At 35.4% G+C, this 17455-nt stretch overlaps 2 protein-coding genes across 2 annotated transcripts in view; one reads left to right on the plus strand and one right to left on the minus strand.

The window, feature by feature from the left end:
• Positions 1 to 5493, plus strand: part of LOC107716651 (general transcription factor 3C polypeptide 2-like) — a 19429-nt gene extending 13936 nt beyond the window's left edge. Inside the window, 2 exon segments of the mRNA XM_016523146.1 lie at positions 2049 to 2156; positions 3963 to 5493. Coding sequence (XP_016378632.1) covers positions 2049 to 2156; positions 3963 to 4184 — 330 coding nt within the window. The 3' untranslated portion in view covers positions 4185 to 5493.
• Positions 5494 to 9642: 4149 nt separating this feature from the next.
• LOC107717098 (zinc transporter 2-like) lies at positions 9643 to 15744 on the minus strand. Its single transcript, XM_016523753.1, has 7 exons — positions 15591 to 15744; positions 14210 to 14356; positions 13550 to 13703; positions 12635 to 12854; positions 11550 to 11655; positions 11149 to 11283; positions 9643 to 9788 (listed from the first exon to the last, which is right to left on the minus strand). The coding sequence occupies exons 1-7, from the start codon at positions 15742 to 15744 to the stop codon at positions 9643 to 9645; spliced, it is 1062 nt and encodes a 353-aa protein (XP_016379239.1).
• Between the last annotated feature and the right edge of the window lie 1711 nt (positions 15745 to 17455).

Consider the following 17455-nt stretch of genomic DNA (forward strand, 5'->3'; position numbering starts at 1 on the left):
ACAAGATGTAAAACAAGAGTCTGTTCACCAAAGTGATTGTATCTCTTCACAAGACTTGGATTAAACCATCTGATTCATATAGATTAGTTTTATGACGCCTTTATGGATCTTTTTTTGGGTATTTTAGTTTTATTTACTTAGACTTTCAATGGAAGGACAGAAACTTCTCAAGTTTCATTAAAAATTTGTGTTTAGAAGATTAACCAAAGTCTTGTGGGTTTGGAACGACACAAGGGTGAGTAATGACAGAATTAACATTTTTGGGTGGACCATACTTTTAAAATTCAATAAAGTGGGTGTAAATTACTGGAAGTTGGAAGGACGTGTCCACCCCAGTTATATTGGTTTATACGCTCCTGATTTTCTGTATGTTTTTCATGTGTAAAACGTTGACTTAGTATGTATGTGTTTGCAAGACCATGTAAAAATCCATTAGTGGCCTCTTTAATGTGTGAATATGATAGCAGCTGTTTATGTATGAGCTGTGTGTGATAGCGACTGTGTACTGCAGCCTATTCCACAGATCATTACACACAGACTGTGCTGGTGCCATGGCCGGATTGGATTTATTGGCTTAGTTATTTTCCCAGCACACCTGAGTGAGTGCAGGAGAGCCCAGGAGTGCTGTCTGCATGTTATCATAGTGGCACCCCTCTCTCTCCTATCCCTATGAGACTCATCATGCATCATATGTTTTATATGTTGATTAAGTTCTGCACCCTTCATTAATTTAAAGTCATGCCTGCCTGGAGGCCTACCCCCCATCACAGAGATGCTCCATCTGTTCTGCTGTCTCACGCTCCAGCGCTCCACCCCCATCCGTCCGTCCATCCACGGCGCACTGCACATGTCCACTTTAAGGGTACGGTCTGGAACAGGCCAGGGCTGCATTTCTCAAAAGCATTGTAGATTGTAGAAAACTATTGGTGCCAATGGTTCTACGATCTACCTAAGCTTACCATGCTTTTTGAATTTGGAGATTATGGTAAATTGTACTTATTTTGTCTTCTGGGAAACATGTAAGGATCTTCTGTAGCTCCTGAAGGGCAGTACTAAATGGAGAAAAAAAAGATACTTAAAATAAGAAAAATGTACACATGCTCATCTTGTTTAAAAGTTTGTTTAAAAGTGTTATCTAGCCAAACCATCGGTCATTTTATAAAAAAAAAAAATACAAATGTATATGCTTTATAAACTCAAATGCTAGTCGTGCACTAGCTCGACTTCACGCATTACGTAATTACGTTGGAAAGGTCACGCGTGACGTAGGCGGAAGCACCGACCCAGCGTTTACAAAGTGAACGTGCAAAGAAAGTCAAACGCCCTTTACAAAAAAAGGTAAAAGAACGATGTTGGTCGATTTTGAAGTTGGAGGAGAAAATAAGATGGAGTTTTTCGGCCTACCCTACCTTTCTGAACACAGACGAAGAGCTAACCGCGCGTGACCTTTCCAATGGGATTACGTAATACGTGAAGACGCGCAAGCAGAGCTAGAGCAAGACGAGCATTTGTGGTTAAAAAGTATATAAATGTTATTGTTTTAAGAAAATGACCGATGGTTTGGCTAGATAAGACCCTTATTCCTTGGCTGGGATCATGTAGAGCCCTTTGAAGCTGCACTGAAACTGCAATTTGGACCTTCAACCGTTATATATATATATTAAATTATATACTGTATTATTTAATATTGCACAAATGTTTCATTTTACATTTACATTGCCGCAAATCTTAAAATTTTCCATACTGTACTTTTAAATATTGTGATTTTAGTATAGTTGTTTTTTTTTTGTTTTTTTTTACACAGAATATTAACATTCTAGAATTAACATATCTAGAATTTTAATATTGGTGCATTAATTTATCGCCTTGCTCTAGCTTTGTGTGAAGAAAACACTGAATATTAAGTCATTATCTTTAAGTCATATACTGTCATAGTAACCTCATTTCTAGAATGCACTTGTCACTCTCTTTCATAAAAATACGTTTCAAAGATTCCTTGGGGGGGTTTTTTTGTTTGTTTGTTTTAGGTTTTTTTTCCTCTCTCTCAGGGGTCCTATGCTAAGAGTGAAAATCGGCCCATGATGAAGCACCTGCACCAGCATGAGGTCAAAGGTGTTGCTAAAGTGGACCAGATGCCACTGAGCGCGCTCTACAAGGTGAGATTGCATTTATCTATACAGCAGCACACAAGCCCAGCTGAGGCCCTCACTGACACCTGCAGCACCCTATCAGTGCAGAGCTGTGAAATAACCTGAAAATCCGCATGCCATCTGCATCTGATCATGCTTGTTTTATGTCAGGATAACGTCTGAAACCCAAGGACAATTTTTAGTAGTAGTTGACCGTCTACGGGTCTGCCGTAGACCAATCAAAATCAAGTATTCAAGAGAGCTGTGTAAAAAAAAAAATATGTATACTTTCACCATGTAATATAAGATTTTGGTTCTAAATATGTTCCCCATAAAGTGATCCATCAACAATCACCCTGTGTAGACTGAACCTGTATTAGCTGTATTGTTACTGGTTTTAGATAAGCTATAGTTGTGTGTAGCAGTGTCAGTGCACTGCTGTATTTGCACAGGCCAGTAAAAGAGAGAGAAAGAGCGTGTGGTTTGCTGGCAGTTAAGCAAGAAGATGGGCGGAAGCTAATGGCCTGTAAAATTAGGAAAATGTCACTCTGGATCTAGAGAGGATGATGGGAGGAGAGCAGGAAAGCAGACTGTGTAGATTGAGAAGGTGAGTTTTTCTGAATAAGACTGCACGGTAAGGAATAGTTAGAAGGATTGTAACAAATGCCCAGTTGCATTTTATTGATGTAATGATCACTCATAATGTTATGCAGATATTATAATGAGTAAAATATGAAAAATAAAATGAACAATTTTAATATAAAATTGAAATTTTTTATACTGCATATAATAAAATTTTAATAATTTTAAGACAATTTAATTTGGATACACACACACATATATTTATATATATATATATATATATATATCAAATCGATTAATCGCATCCAAAATAAAAGTTTGTGTTTACATAAAGTGTGTGTGTGTGTACTATGTATATTTATATATAAATACACACACATACATGTATGTATTTAAGAAATATTTACATGTATATACAGTATATATTCAATGACGTTTATATATATATATATATATATACATACATTTTCATTATAATAATTACATAGATATTTTAATTATTAAAATTGTTGAGCAGAGCCACATGCACAGAGTGATTAGAGCTGTGCTGAAATGCTTTATTGCTAGCAGTATAGTCCAGTGACCCACAGAGGACATGCAGGACCAGAAGGTTAAACAGGCCTTTGTAATTACTAATTAATCTGAGAAGAGGTTCAGACCAATATATATATACCTTCAGGGTTTGTAAAAGTTTTTTTTCGAGTATGGCCCTCCATGACGTCATGAAGGGCGGAATTCCTTGTATGGGCACTTCTCCCGGAAGGGCGCGAGCACACATCAACCAGAACGAGAGCAAGAGCACTCCCATCAACGTTCTTCATTCCTGTTATGGAATTCGTTGGCAGCGCTGCACAGGACTTGCTCGAAAACTATTTGTAATTTTGTTTTTAGACCACAAATTCAGCAATGTCACCACAGAAGTGTGTTTTTGGTTGTGAAGGAAAGATAACCTTGTTCAGCTTCCCAAAAGAACCCAGCATTATGGGAACAGTGGACGCAGTTCCCATAATGCTTTGCGTGCTCTTGACTTTTTAGCTCCGCCCACGGCATGCCTCCAGGTGCTCGGCTGTTTTCGGAGAGAATCATAAAGCTGTATCTGTCTTTTATAAATCTGATCATAAAACTAAAGACTCTTAGGAGATATGAAGGATGCAATACTATTCTATAGGTACTCAAGATTAATATGAGATTGGCAGAAACTGTGTGTGTGTTATGTCCCCTTTAAGAAAATTTGTGTTTTTATTCTCTCAGGTCCGTTTTAACCCAAACATGGATGCATACAACTGGATCCTGTCAGGCGGGCAGTCGGGTTTGGTGCGTGTGAATTGTGCACGTGGACTGAGCTGCTCCGTGATGCTCAAGCAGTTGCGTGAAGCTCAAGCCCAGTTTAGCGCCATGTTCCAGTCTCAGGAGCCCGATGACTCTGCAACAGCTGTCCGTCACAGCACAGCGGCTACAGTACAAGTGCACTAGTCTCCACCCCCACACCCTCTCAGCTCTATCCTGAAATTGTCTGTGCTGTCATAATAGGCTGAGAGACTTTTATTTTTAGAAGACTGATGACACACTTTTTATACTTAACTTATATTGAAAGAAGGAAAACTATCTTGATAAGCCTCTGCATATTCCTGTTTTTATATTTTTGTGCATTTTGTTTTTAGTACTGTACAGAGAGGAAAACCTTTTGAACTTCTTTTCACCATTGTGAAACTCAGACAGAAAGTCTGTTTGTGTTGTTTTTAGTTTAGTATCTCGACACGTTGTTCTTTCCAAAGTATGTGTGGAGAATGAAATCCTCAGCACTTATATACCCGTGCCATTTACAGGGAGCATTATTCTCTGTTTCCTCCTGTTCCAGTTCAGTGCTATATTATGATTGTGATTTAGTGAGAAAACATTGGATTGAATCTTTGATATTTACTAGCCTGTTCTCTTAGCTATCATATCAAGATGTTTTTTTCCCCTTTAGCTCTAGCTTTCTTACCCTGAATCTTAATTTTAAAGGAATAGTAACACAAAAATTAAACGTCATCATGATGTCGTTCCAAACCTTTATGACTTTATATCTTTTGTGGAACACGAAAACAGAAATGTTTTTCCATTCTATAAAAATTAAAAATCTTGCCCTTCACTGTCCTCATCTACATATATTCAAATATCGGGCCTTTAGATACAATATGTTAATTCTGATGTCATTGCAAGTTGACCAATCATTAAACGATTACATGTCCAATCACAGTGCAGCCTTGCGAATAAGGTGAGAAGATTATAATGAACCTAAATTTGGCTAAAGTACCGTAGTGAATTAATTAAGTTCTGTGTAATTTCTTGTTTTGTTTTGTTATTTTCTGAAATTTTGGTCATTTTGATGCTTTGGAGCCCAAATCCCTATTCACTTTCTTTAAATGGAAAAGAGTGGGCATTACATGTGTGAAAATGTCACCTTTTGTGCTCCACAGAAGGAATAAAGTCAAACAGGTATGGAAAAACATGAGGGTAAGTAGTCAAAATGTTCATTTTTGGCCGAACCCTTCCTGGATCGAACCAAAATTCTGCATTTTGAGCTTTCTTGTCCATTATTGTTATTCCTACCCATTTCAAGTCTTTATTACCTCTTTTCTGTCTTGTACATTCTTCTTACTCAGGTCTGGCCAGAGTTGTACGGGCATCATGGACTCCGCTGATAATTGCCTGCATGTGAGTTCATGTTGTCCCTGAACCAATAGCACTCTGACGTTAAAGGGTTAGTTCACCCAAAAATTAAAATTCTGTCATTAATTACTCACCCTCGTGTTGTTCCAAACCCGTAAGACCTTCGTTCATCTTCGGAACACAGTTTAAGATATTTTTGATGAAATATGAGGGCTCTCTGACCCTCCCATAGACAGCAAGGTAACTACCACGCTCAAGGTCCAGAAAAGTACCAAGATGATCGACAAAGTAGTCCGTGTGACATCAGTGGTTCAACTGTTAAGTTACGAAGCTACGAGAATACTTTTTTTGCGCAAAGAAAACAAAAATAACGACTTTATTCCACATTTTCATCTCTACTGCGTCACTTTGGATGCGCGTTCACAACAGTATCATGACGCGAGCGTGTGGCGGTGATACTGTCGTGAACGCGCGTCCAAAGTGACGCAGTAGAGATGAAAATGTGGAATACAGTCGTTATTTTTGTTTTCTTTACAGTTGAACCACTGATGTCACACGGACTACTTTGTCGATCATCTTGGTTCTTTTCTGGACCTTGAACGTGGTAGTTACCTTGCTGTCTATGGGAGGGTCAGAGAGCCCTCAGATTCCATCAAAAATATCTTAAATTGTGTTCCGAAGATGAACGAAGGTCTTACAGGTTTGGAACAACACGAGGGTGAGTAATTAATGACAGATTTTTCATTTTTGGGTGAACTAACCCTTTAAGATCAGAAGCACCTTGATACCCGCCTCATAATTCATCACCTCAATTTTGTCTGAGTGAATGTAATTGACTCCAGTGATGAGAATCTGGAGAGGTGCCAGTCAGATTAATGCTGCTTTGGTCTGTCAGATAAGATTAAATAAGGAAGCTTATTATAAGCTTATTATAATGGATTTCAATTTAGTGTGTTAATTTAAATATCTCAATCTCACTGTGAGGCTCAGGATATGGTTAGTAGTTTTAGGCTGTTTTATCAGTAAATATTCATACTTTGTAAATTATATTTCTTTTGTACCATTTACTGAATTGTTTACAGCTACAGAAAAGTTTAATTTTATTGTTTCATCGTAATTTTAGATAAAATTGCTTTGCATATTTACCACTAATTAATAGAACATGGTGTAATTATTCTTGTGAAAGTCACTGCAAACGTTTGATTTGCATGATTTTATTACAGATATAAAATTAAAAGCATGTAAAAATTAGATATCCATCATAGTTTCTGGTTATATAGTGGCTTTATGTGGTCACAAAACATTTACACACAGGACTTTTATAGACAGATAAGTTTATACAATCAGCAAATTTATATACTGTACACATACACAAATCTGAGGCACGACAAAAATAATCATGTAGATTATTTACAGTTTCCACAGAACAACATTAATGTCTTTCAGTTCATGACACAAAATGCAGAACGTGTCAAAAACATGACCAACGATGTACCATCTCACACTCTGCTAGCGGTTTTGAAGCTTTCATTAGGTTGAGTGCACCTGCATCTGAAATTGATTTTCGATTTTAGAGTTTTGGCACATCAACCCCAACATTATCAAAAATATACTGCCTATGCATTGGTCCTTTCATATTATCATTTTGTTTACTCTCTCTGTTTTATAAATGACTGTGATATTCACATTTAAAATATATATTCATTTTATCAAAACAAATAGACAAAATATAGAATTTAATGAAATCTCAGTGAGATTGCGAGGTCCTTGGGTTGATCATTTATGATGACTGACCGTCACTTTAAAAAAAACAAAGCAATCATGCAAGCAAACCCTTAAAACTCTTTCACAACGCCACAACAGATCACAATGGCTACATTTTATCAGTACACGCAAGCTTTAAAACACAAAACATATCTGTCAATTGTGTCTTTTATTGGTCTAAAATCATATTCAGTGTTTTATTTATATAAAATCTTCACATATAATGTAAATGAACATTAGTGCACATTTAGGGGCTCTGAAAGTTGTACCAAAATACGAATGGAAAGAAAACCGTGTTGTAAATGGAAAATGTTTTTTAAAAGACATTCAGAAGCCATGTGCTTCGTATATTGTATGTTACTGCCATGACCTCAGTTTTGAACGGCAGAGATATGAGAAATGTGTTGCACCACTTGCTGGAATGTCATAGAGTCACTGCGGCAGTGTGGCGGCACTGAGATCAGAGATGGAAATTCTGTGCAAAACGTGTGTGTGTGTGTGTGTGGCTAATCTATTTTCCTATACCTCATCGCAGACCACAGTTGGACAGATCCTGAAGACATGAGTGTATGGAGGGTGCGTTGTCTGTAGACTGTAGACTTCGACAAACAAGAGTGACCCACAACAGCATCCTAGCAAGGTGAAGTGTGTAATTTCTGTGCCACTACTAGCACCATCTAATGTGAGCGCAAAATTAATGATTGATTCCAAACAGGTTTTTTTTCTTCCACCCCTTTTCTGTTGTTGTTCAAACTTGGCTATATGTTTAGAATGGAATATTTAAGACTACTATGCAGTATGCACTGTATATTCTACGGTTTTAATCAATTGGTGCGTAAAAATGTCTTCACTTTCAGCAGTTTGTTCAAATAATGGGGCAAACTGGAATTATAAAAATGATTAATATTGCTACCAGTTTGTTCATCACATTGGATGGAAGGTCAATTTAATTGAATTAATGCTGGGAAACTACAGTGCTCATCAGTGCACATTTTGCAAATGTAGTACATGAAGATATTCTATACATACAGAAATTTGTTAGTTAGTATGTTAGTACTACATTGTATGTATAAATCAGCAAGTGCTGTCCACTTATCATCTAAATATGGTATAACATTGCATTTTATATCACTTTTGACAGTCTGGGTCAAATAATGAGTCTGGGAAATGTTAAAAATGATATAAAGTACCCAACAAAATTTCTGCTGTGGTATAATCCACATATTGTCAGCTATACTGTAAACAGATATTTGCATACAGTGTATAGCAAGTTTGGGGTTGGTAGGATTTTGTAATGTTTTTGAAAGAAGTCTCTGATGTTCACCAAAGCTGCATTTACAGTAAAATACAGTAAAAAAAATATATATATATTTTAAAATGTAGTTTGTTCCTTTGATGGTAAAGCTGAATTTTCAGCAGTCATTACTCCAGTGTTCAGTGTCACATGATCCTTCAGAAATCATTCTAATATGCTGATTTTGTGCTCAAGATGCATCTCTTCTTATTAACATTGTTGAAAATAGATAGCGCTTACTATTTTTGTGGCAATTGTGATATTTTTTCAAGAATGAAAAAAAATTAGTAAGAATGTGAAAGTCTTTATTGTCACTTTTGATCAATTTGATGCATTCTTGCTGATCAAAAGTAGATTTTAAAACTCTAAAACTTTTGAATGGTAGTGTACATACTGCAGTAATAGTAAGAGTAGCATAGTAGTATGTTATTTTGAACATAGCCAAATCCCTGCTAAACAGCTTATCACAGATAGTCCTGACCCAGTCACATCATTCAAAAGACCACTCAAATGAATTTGTTGGGATATTATCCTACAATATTTTACTTATACTAATTTCTGCACATGAAACCGGGATAGTTAAAGTATTTCAAATTACACACTTCACCTTTTATCACTCTTAGTTGTTTCATTCATCAGCCATTTTATCTCCACTGTTCTTTAAAAGCCACATGAAAACCACAACAGCACCTTCACTATCACAGCCATTGAGGAAGAACAGAGTTAATCACTCGCTTGTAGTATTGTACCGTGAGACAAGACATTAGTGAGAGATCGCCAACAAAATCCATAATTACACTTGAGCACAGTCTTTTTTTTTTAAGCCCTACAACATCATGCCGCAGTTTGGTGGACATTCACATTGATTAGAGAACCATGCTGACAGCAGACGCAAGGCTGGCTGGGGCATAATAAACCCCATTCTAATTGTTTTTAAGGAAGTCACGTCAATACCCATCTTTTACCCTCCCAAGACCACGGACAGGCAATTACAGTACACTTCTGCTGTAATGTACGATGCCAACCGGCCAAGCAAAACCTTGCAAAGTCTCTTTTTTTCTTTCCTTGGTAATCGATAGAAATGCATTTTGCATGTACATATTCGTAATGATATGTAGATGATACATTTGCACAGTGTTTCCATTTCTGGCTTGGACCCTCAATGAAGCTTAATATGTGTGCATACATTTTATACAGGCATCCTCCTCTCACCGGTTCAACTCAGTCCATAGGGTCCTGGCATTGGGCGCAGTGGATCATGTCCTCACAATAAGGTTCCACTTGAATGGTTGTGCTGTAAAAGCCAAATTTGGTCTGAAGGAGTTCAGTGGCTTCCTTTAAGACACTATGAGGGTCAGCGTTCTCCTCTTGGGAGAAAAAAAAAACGGTTAAGTTAGTCTAAAAAGATGATGCTGTGCTTCAATGTTCATATATTTCTGTCATATTAGTATGCAAATATTAGTATTAGTATAATATGACACTAGTTATATTATATTAGTATCATATTCGTATTAAAATGAATTAAAACTTGAAATGCAAAAGGATTTAGGGTCATTCCCAGGTGCCATTTGTGTCTAGATATTATAAGAAAATTTTAAGTACCTAGAAAGTAGCGAATTTAGATATATTCAGATATATACAGTGCTGCTTGAAAGTTTGTTGAACCCTTCAGAATTTTCTATATTTCTGCATAAACATGACCCGAAAGATCATCAGATTTTTACACGAGTCCTGAAAGTTGACAAAGGGAATCTAATCAAACAAATGTTTTGGAATGGCCAAGTCAAAGTCCGGACCTTAATCCAATTGAAATGGTGTGGAAGGACCTGAAGCAAGTTCATAGGGAAACAGAGTTGAAGCGGTTCTGTACTGAGGAATGTGCTAAAATTCCTACAAGCAGTTGTGCAGGACTGATCAGCAGTTACAAGAAACGTTTAGCTGCCATTATTTTACTCAATAAATAAATGACAAAGTGTATATTTTTGTCTCATTTGTTTGAATGGATTCTCTTTGTCAACTTTCAGGACTTGTGTGAAAATCTGATGATCTTTTGGTCATATTTATGAAGAAATATAGAAAATTCTGAAGGGTTCACAAACTTTCAAGCAGCACTGTATAATTTGGATATATTGAGATATATATATAATATATAATTTTGTAATCTTTTGATTTAATTTTTGTATTTTGAAATACTGACCTTGAGGCAAATATAACTAACTACAAATAATAATAATCATAATAAAACCGATGAATATTAAATTCCATTTGAACCACAGGGTCAAAGAGACCTCATAATTTATATTCTACATAAATATGACAGTAAACGTAAAACAAAATTTAGGTAAAATAAAATTTTGTTTAACCCATTAAAATGTAATGGTGATATATGGGGGCTATGCAAATTTATATTTTACTAATATTCACAGAAAAACAAAAAAAATAATAATTAATTGTGTTATATATATATATATATATATATATTTAATCATTCAAATGTTATTTGAAATAATTCAAATAAAATGTCCAGTAATTAATTCAGTAAGTGTTGGGGACACGAGGCACAAAAAGGACACCTTTAACATAGCATTTAATATCCTTATAAATAAAATAATAATACATTTAGATAAACTATATGAATAATTTGCATAAAGAAGAATACCAATGAACAGTAAAAGAACTGTAACAGTATAATTGTACTGTGAAACAAGTGTTATTTAATGAACTTACCTATAGCTATGTGAACAGACAGCAGACTCTGGCCAATGGTGAGAGCCCATAGATGTAGGCTATGCATGGCCTTCACTGCTTTCAGAGACAGCAGCACCTCCTTCACTGAATTAAACTCTATTCCTTTGGGAGCCCCTGAACATAGACACATGACACTGAATTTACAAGGATAGAGGCAAACCTGTCTGAGAAATCCATAGTTTGCATTTAAACGTGATGAGTATCATTTTATTTTCACTTTTTTGGGACAGGGTTGTGTTTGGGAAATTTGTTTGAAATGTTACACACATCACTTTTAAATGGAGAATATTAAACCACATGTATTACACGACATTGCATGCATATTTTATGTGATTGAGAATAAGGCAACTGTAATTTAATTATTAAATGTGCAAATTTACCCTCCATGAGAATGCGGAAGACATCTCTCAGGATGGTAATGGTGGTGCCCAGGACGAACACAGAGAAGAGGAAAGTGCAAATGGGATCGGCTACTTTATATTCTGGCTGCGTGAGAGAGAATAGGAGTTACTGAAGCATTAAAGAACCAAATCAGATGGTTCTTTGCAAAGTGTCAAATTGAATTAGACTACAGATGTCAGACGAAACATTCTCCACTCAGGTGCTTTTAGAGTCATGGAAGAATTCAGTGTCCTTTTCCTTTTTAAGGTAATTTAATTTGATTTCAAATAAATAAATAATCTAAAAGAAAGAAAAGAAAAGGTACATATATACACTGCTGTTCAAAAGCTGGGGATCAGTAAGATTTTTTTAAAGGCTCTTATGTTCAATAAGGCTGCATTTATTTGATCAAAAATACAGTAAAAGAGCAATATCGTGAAATATTTAATATATTTTAAAATGGAATTTATTCCTGTGATGCTAAAGCTGAATATTCAGTGTCACATGATTCTTCAGAAATTTGGTGCTTAATTTCTTATTATTATCAATGTTGAAAACAGTTGTGCTGCTTAATAATTTTGTATAGGCTGTTATACCTTCTTTGTCAGACTATAGTTCAAAAGAACAGCATTTAAATATTTGAAATATAATTTTTTTAATTAAATGTCTATGTTTTTACTCCAGTGTCTTTAATGCATTCTGCTGAATAAAAGTAATGTCTTTCAAAAGGTCTTACTGACTTTTGAACAGAAGTGTAAATAATTAGTTTAGAATTTTTCTTTCTCAAAATAATGAATAAATATACAGTAAATATCCATATCTTTCATTAAACTATTCTCATGCCATTAAATATAATTGACCTTATTTGCCTTTATAAATGACTCTTACTGTGCATGATTCATCAGTGAACACTATTCTAAAAGAAACAACTTTCACATCCATTATTTACACAAATTATTCTGATTCATTGGCAAATGGAAGTTAATTGGACTGAACTCCATTTTATATTGAGCTTTAAGGGCTTGAAAGAGGTAAGGTAAGAGGTACATTTTTTGGATGATTCTTTATGTTAGTGTTCATTTACCCTGAAGTAGATTGTGATGGCGGCCACCATCACTCCAAAGCTCTGTAAGAGATCCCCCAAAACATGAATAAATGCTGCTCTGACACTGGTGTTCCCATGATTACCCAGGAGGCTGTGGGAGTGGCCATGGCCCACAGGGCTCATCCCATTCTCATCAATCTTGTGGTAGCCTGAACCATGACTGTGGAAGGTCGTGGAATGGTGTAGAATATAGGCCATTCTGGAATAGAAACAATAATGCACACACAAGCATATCAATTCATCAAAATTCTAGTTTTTATTGTTTCGTTTTTTTAAGTATCTGTACCTTCCACAATTGCTAATTAAATCTCTGAATCTTGACTTTATTTCTAATAACTGAGATTTTATATAAAAACTACATAAAGTCTGATGACATATTTTGATGCTGGATTGACAAAGCCTTGTCTGAAATTTTGAAATAAACTTTGAATAGCTTGAGGTTTGAAGGTTTTTCTCAGAGAAAGTCTGTATAATGTTGCAAACAGGTTTTAGCGTGATTTAGCACATTGCTAGCATGTTTGTAGCATGATTTAGCATACTGCTAACATTGGTCTCAAAAGAAGCAGCAGCAGCAACTTAAATTGTAGACTTCCCTTACCAAAAAGTAGTATACTTCAAGTTTATTTTAGTAAGTATACTTAAGTAAAGTTCAAGTATATTTTTAAGTATACTTTATGTAGTAAGCATACAAATATCAGTGTACTAGTAGTATACTTGTAAGTGTACTATTTCAATACTCCTTGGGACTAAATTGGCCCACTTTCTAATATATAAAAGTATACTTTGCACACTTGAATAAACTTCTTTTTCGTAAGGGTTGTCAAGCCAACATAATTATACCTAAACTATTACAACTTTAGCTTCTTATATTTATTCCAGCGTTCGTCTACTCACATGATGTTGACCACGACTGCACAACCTGAGGTGATGAGCATCACATGGCCTTCAATTTCATAATCATTTTTTACTACCCTCTCAGTGGCAAGGTACACCAACACCCCAGTCACGATCCAGATAGACATCACCGATGTCAGGGCTCCCAGAATCTCTGTGAGATGTTCATTTGAGACAAATATGGTTTGGCATCACAGCTGGATGTAGCAAAAGCTTTAAAATCTGCTTTACATAAAAATAATAACTTAAATTTCAGTCCGCTTCTTATCAAAAGCTATCCTATAACTTCAGAGGATGTAGAATATAGCACAGCAGTAATGTATTGATTCCTTTTGTGATATTTTTATGTTGATTTTGGGGCTTGACAAACAAATGTGTTCACTATATAAACTACTGTTGTATGGAAAAAAGTTATGTAATGAAATGTATCCTTAGTTACATGCATGGAAAACAACAGCATATGGGTATGGAACAACATGAAGGTGAGCAAAAATTGACTTTTTATTTATTTTTTTATTTTATTAAAAATTGAGTTTTTATTTTTGGGCGAAATGTTTCTTTAATTGATATGTATGGTTTAGATGTAACATTTTCAACATCAACAATGTATGCCACATTTTATTTGATAGGATTGAGATGGGAACTCTGGGATGGACTTACCTGATCTGTGCCAGCCAAAGTTCATTATCTTGGTTGATGGTCTCGAGGAGATCCACAAGGAAAAAAGACTGACCATCATACTGCCAAAATCAGTCAGAAGGTGGGCTGCATCAGTCATAATGGCCAGGCTATGCGCTAGATAACCCCCTGCATCACAAGAACAGCAGAGAATAAGAAATAAGTAACTATCAGAGAGGTACACTCTTAAAAACAAAGGTTTTATATGGGAGTTTTCACAGTGATGCCATAGAAGAACCATTTTTGGTTCCCCAAAGAAGCTTTCAGTGAACAGCTCTTAAAAGAACCATTCTTAGTGTGGAGAACATTTTAAAAAATTTAACCTTTTTCCACTATAAAGAGCCATTTGTGCAATGGGAGCATCCATGGATGTTAAAGGTTCTTCATGGAACCATCAATGGCAATAATCGTTATTTTTAAGAGTGTATATGGAGATCATTTGCTTTTATAATCCACCATAGAGCATTCACTGTAAATGTCATTCATTCTGAAATGTCTATATTTTATTATACTCTGAAAGCATTACAGAAAACTTTGGGAAGTGAGGCACAAATGGCTTACACAGCATAAATAATTTGTAGTTTAAAAGAAAGAATGACTTATTTTAATGTGTACTTGGATTGTGAATGCTGACTTGGAACAAAAAGTGCTGTACAGGCTGAACAAAACACAGAAAAGCCTGCTTATCACATTTAATAGATGAGTCAAAGACAAGTAATTTTGTGCTACAATGACAAATTGCTTAATCCATCATCATTTACTTGATTGTGAAATGCAATCAGAGCATTTATTGTGAAGAGAACAACTTTGGCACTTAAGGACAAAGCCAAATAAATGCTTTGCACTGACATTTTTATATACAGTTTTGTACTGTTTTCGTTTGTAAAAGGTGCTTGATCTGTGCATATTTCCTGATTCAGACAAGACGACTTTTTCACTGGAGAAGGCAATACTATGGATAGAGGATCTTAATGATGGATTTGTTTATTACTGGAGTTGTGTGGATCATTTGTGGATTATTGTGATGTTTTTATCAGCTGTTTGAACTCATTCTGACGGCACCAATTCACTGCAGGGGATTAATTGAGCAAGTGATGTAATGCTAAATTTCTCCAAATCTGTTCCGAGGAAGAAACAATGTCATCTACATTTGGATGGCCTGAGGGTATGTACATTTTCAGCAGATTTTCATTTTTGGGTGAACTACTCAGTGGTAAAACATTGCCTTAACTTTGATGTGCTTTTAATGCAGTCTATTATATTTATGAGAAGTAATGTTACATTTATGCTAATTCTTCAAAAATTCTGGCTTCATCATATTAGTAAACCCAATACTTTTTCCAAAAAGGCACAGTGTTCTTACCTATAACTTCTCCAATCATGAAAACCAGACAGACTATGGAGGCGATGAACAGTTTCTTCTTTGCTATGTGTTTCTCATGGCTCTCAATGAATGCTGCTTTTTTTCCATGGCAATGAGTTCCAACGGGCCTCTTCAGCTCGATAGCACCAGCCATGTCGCCATTTCCCAAAGGCAAGTTTGGACAGCTTTCTTTGGAACCTGAGAATTCACTGTAAGAACAACGCATGATGTGTAGTGGCACCATTTTAATGACTTAAAACTCTTAATCGGCCATCAAAAAGATACTATAATAACCGTTCTAGTTGCTAGCCTATCAGGGAGTTCTGCGAGGAATAAAAGATGCAAATTTTACAACATCATATATATATATATCATATGTAGGGGGAAATACTGTGTGTAAATACACATGCCATGAGGACCTAGAGGACCCCTGAGTTTAAATCTGCTGACATGGTCGTTTTTGGCCCTTCTGTCTTGTGTATTGATGAGAGAGACGCTATGATGGGGCTAATGGGGCGGAAAGCGCAATCTCGGTGCGCATGAGATAACCAGAGTACTGCATCAGGCGCGCGCGAGCGCTGCAGCTGAAAGGAGGCAGTCGACTGGAACACGGCGTCTGTTTAATCACCCCACCGGGACACAGACTTGATACACTGAATGAGTTGTTTTATTATTATAATTTTTTTTTTTTTTTGAGCAGACATAGACCAGTAAGCATATACATACAACACATATTCTTTTCTGATCTCCTGACACTATGAAATTTTATGAATTTGCAGCTTTTATTATTTTAAAAATATAATAGTAGGCCTAATATAATTGTGCTTAAGTTAGGAAGTGTGCCTCACTGCGTGCAGTTTAAATTACATGAGAAATTTGAATGGAAACAATTTAAAGTTTTTCTTTCTGTTCCCAATTTAGAAAAGGATATATTTAAAAAAACAGTTAACCTGACTGTATCTTAACAGTTTCAAAATAGCATACTCTACAAATGTGGGTTTTGTAAATTAAAATAATACAACTGTAAAATGTTGTCAAAATCGGGTTTTTGCAAGTAAAAACACAAGCCACCTCATATTTTACGGTTCCTAGAATAATCACATTGATTAGCACATATAGGCTACATTAAGTTACGTTTCTTCTTATTTTGTAATGTTATATACAATAGTTTACGTTTATTTATTTTTGTAACATTTTATGTGTATGCCTATATTTAGTTTTACCAATGTGATGCTTTGGGTTTACTTTGTCAATATACATTAATTCCTGGATGAATTACAAATTGTAAGTTTGTGGTTTTCTATTTTATTATTATAATGTTGGTTGACAACCAAAATCTACTATTTCTAAAGTAGATTAGTAACATTTACATTTTATCGGTACAACATACAGCTGGCACAAATTGCTCCTATGCTTGAAACGTCACCGTATTTTTTTTATTTTTTTATTATTATTTTTTTTTTACAATTAATGTCTGGCAACCACACCTGGCAGGTTTAACAGCATTTATAGTATCTTTTAATAAGACAAAGTATACCTCCTCTAATCTAACACTATTTCCTCTATTTATTAAATACAAGTATCTTTTGTATGGTAAGGTGCATATGGAGATGTTTACAGTTTGGCAGAAGGTTTTAGGCTGAAACATGCTGTCGATCCTGTGGCAATGCAGTAGAGCATGACATCAGGGCCCTGAGCACTTTATCTTTATACACGTCACTGGATCAAGACTGTGCAAAGTGTTGTGCTGTGATTTCCTGTAATTGATATAACAGTATTTTAGGACTGAAAAAAAAGCTTTTTTTTTTCTTCTTTAAAATAACGTTCAAAATCTTTATTTAAATAAATGTTTTTAACATTATACT

This window comes from Sinocyclocheilus rhinocerous, unplaced genomic scaffold (genome assembly GCF_001515625.1).
Source record: "Sinocyclocheilus rhinocerous isolate Xijiao unplaced genomic scaffold, SAMN03320098_v1.1 scaffold1874, whole genome shotgun sequence".
NCBI lineage: Eukaryota > Metazoa > Chordata > Actinopteri > Cypriniformes > Cyprinidae > Sinocyclocheilus > Sinocyclocheilus rhinocerous.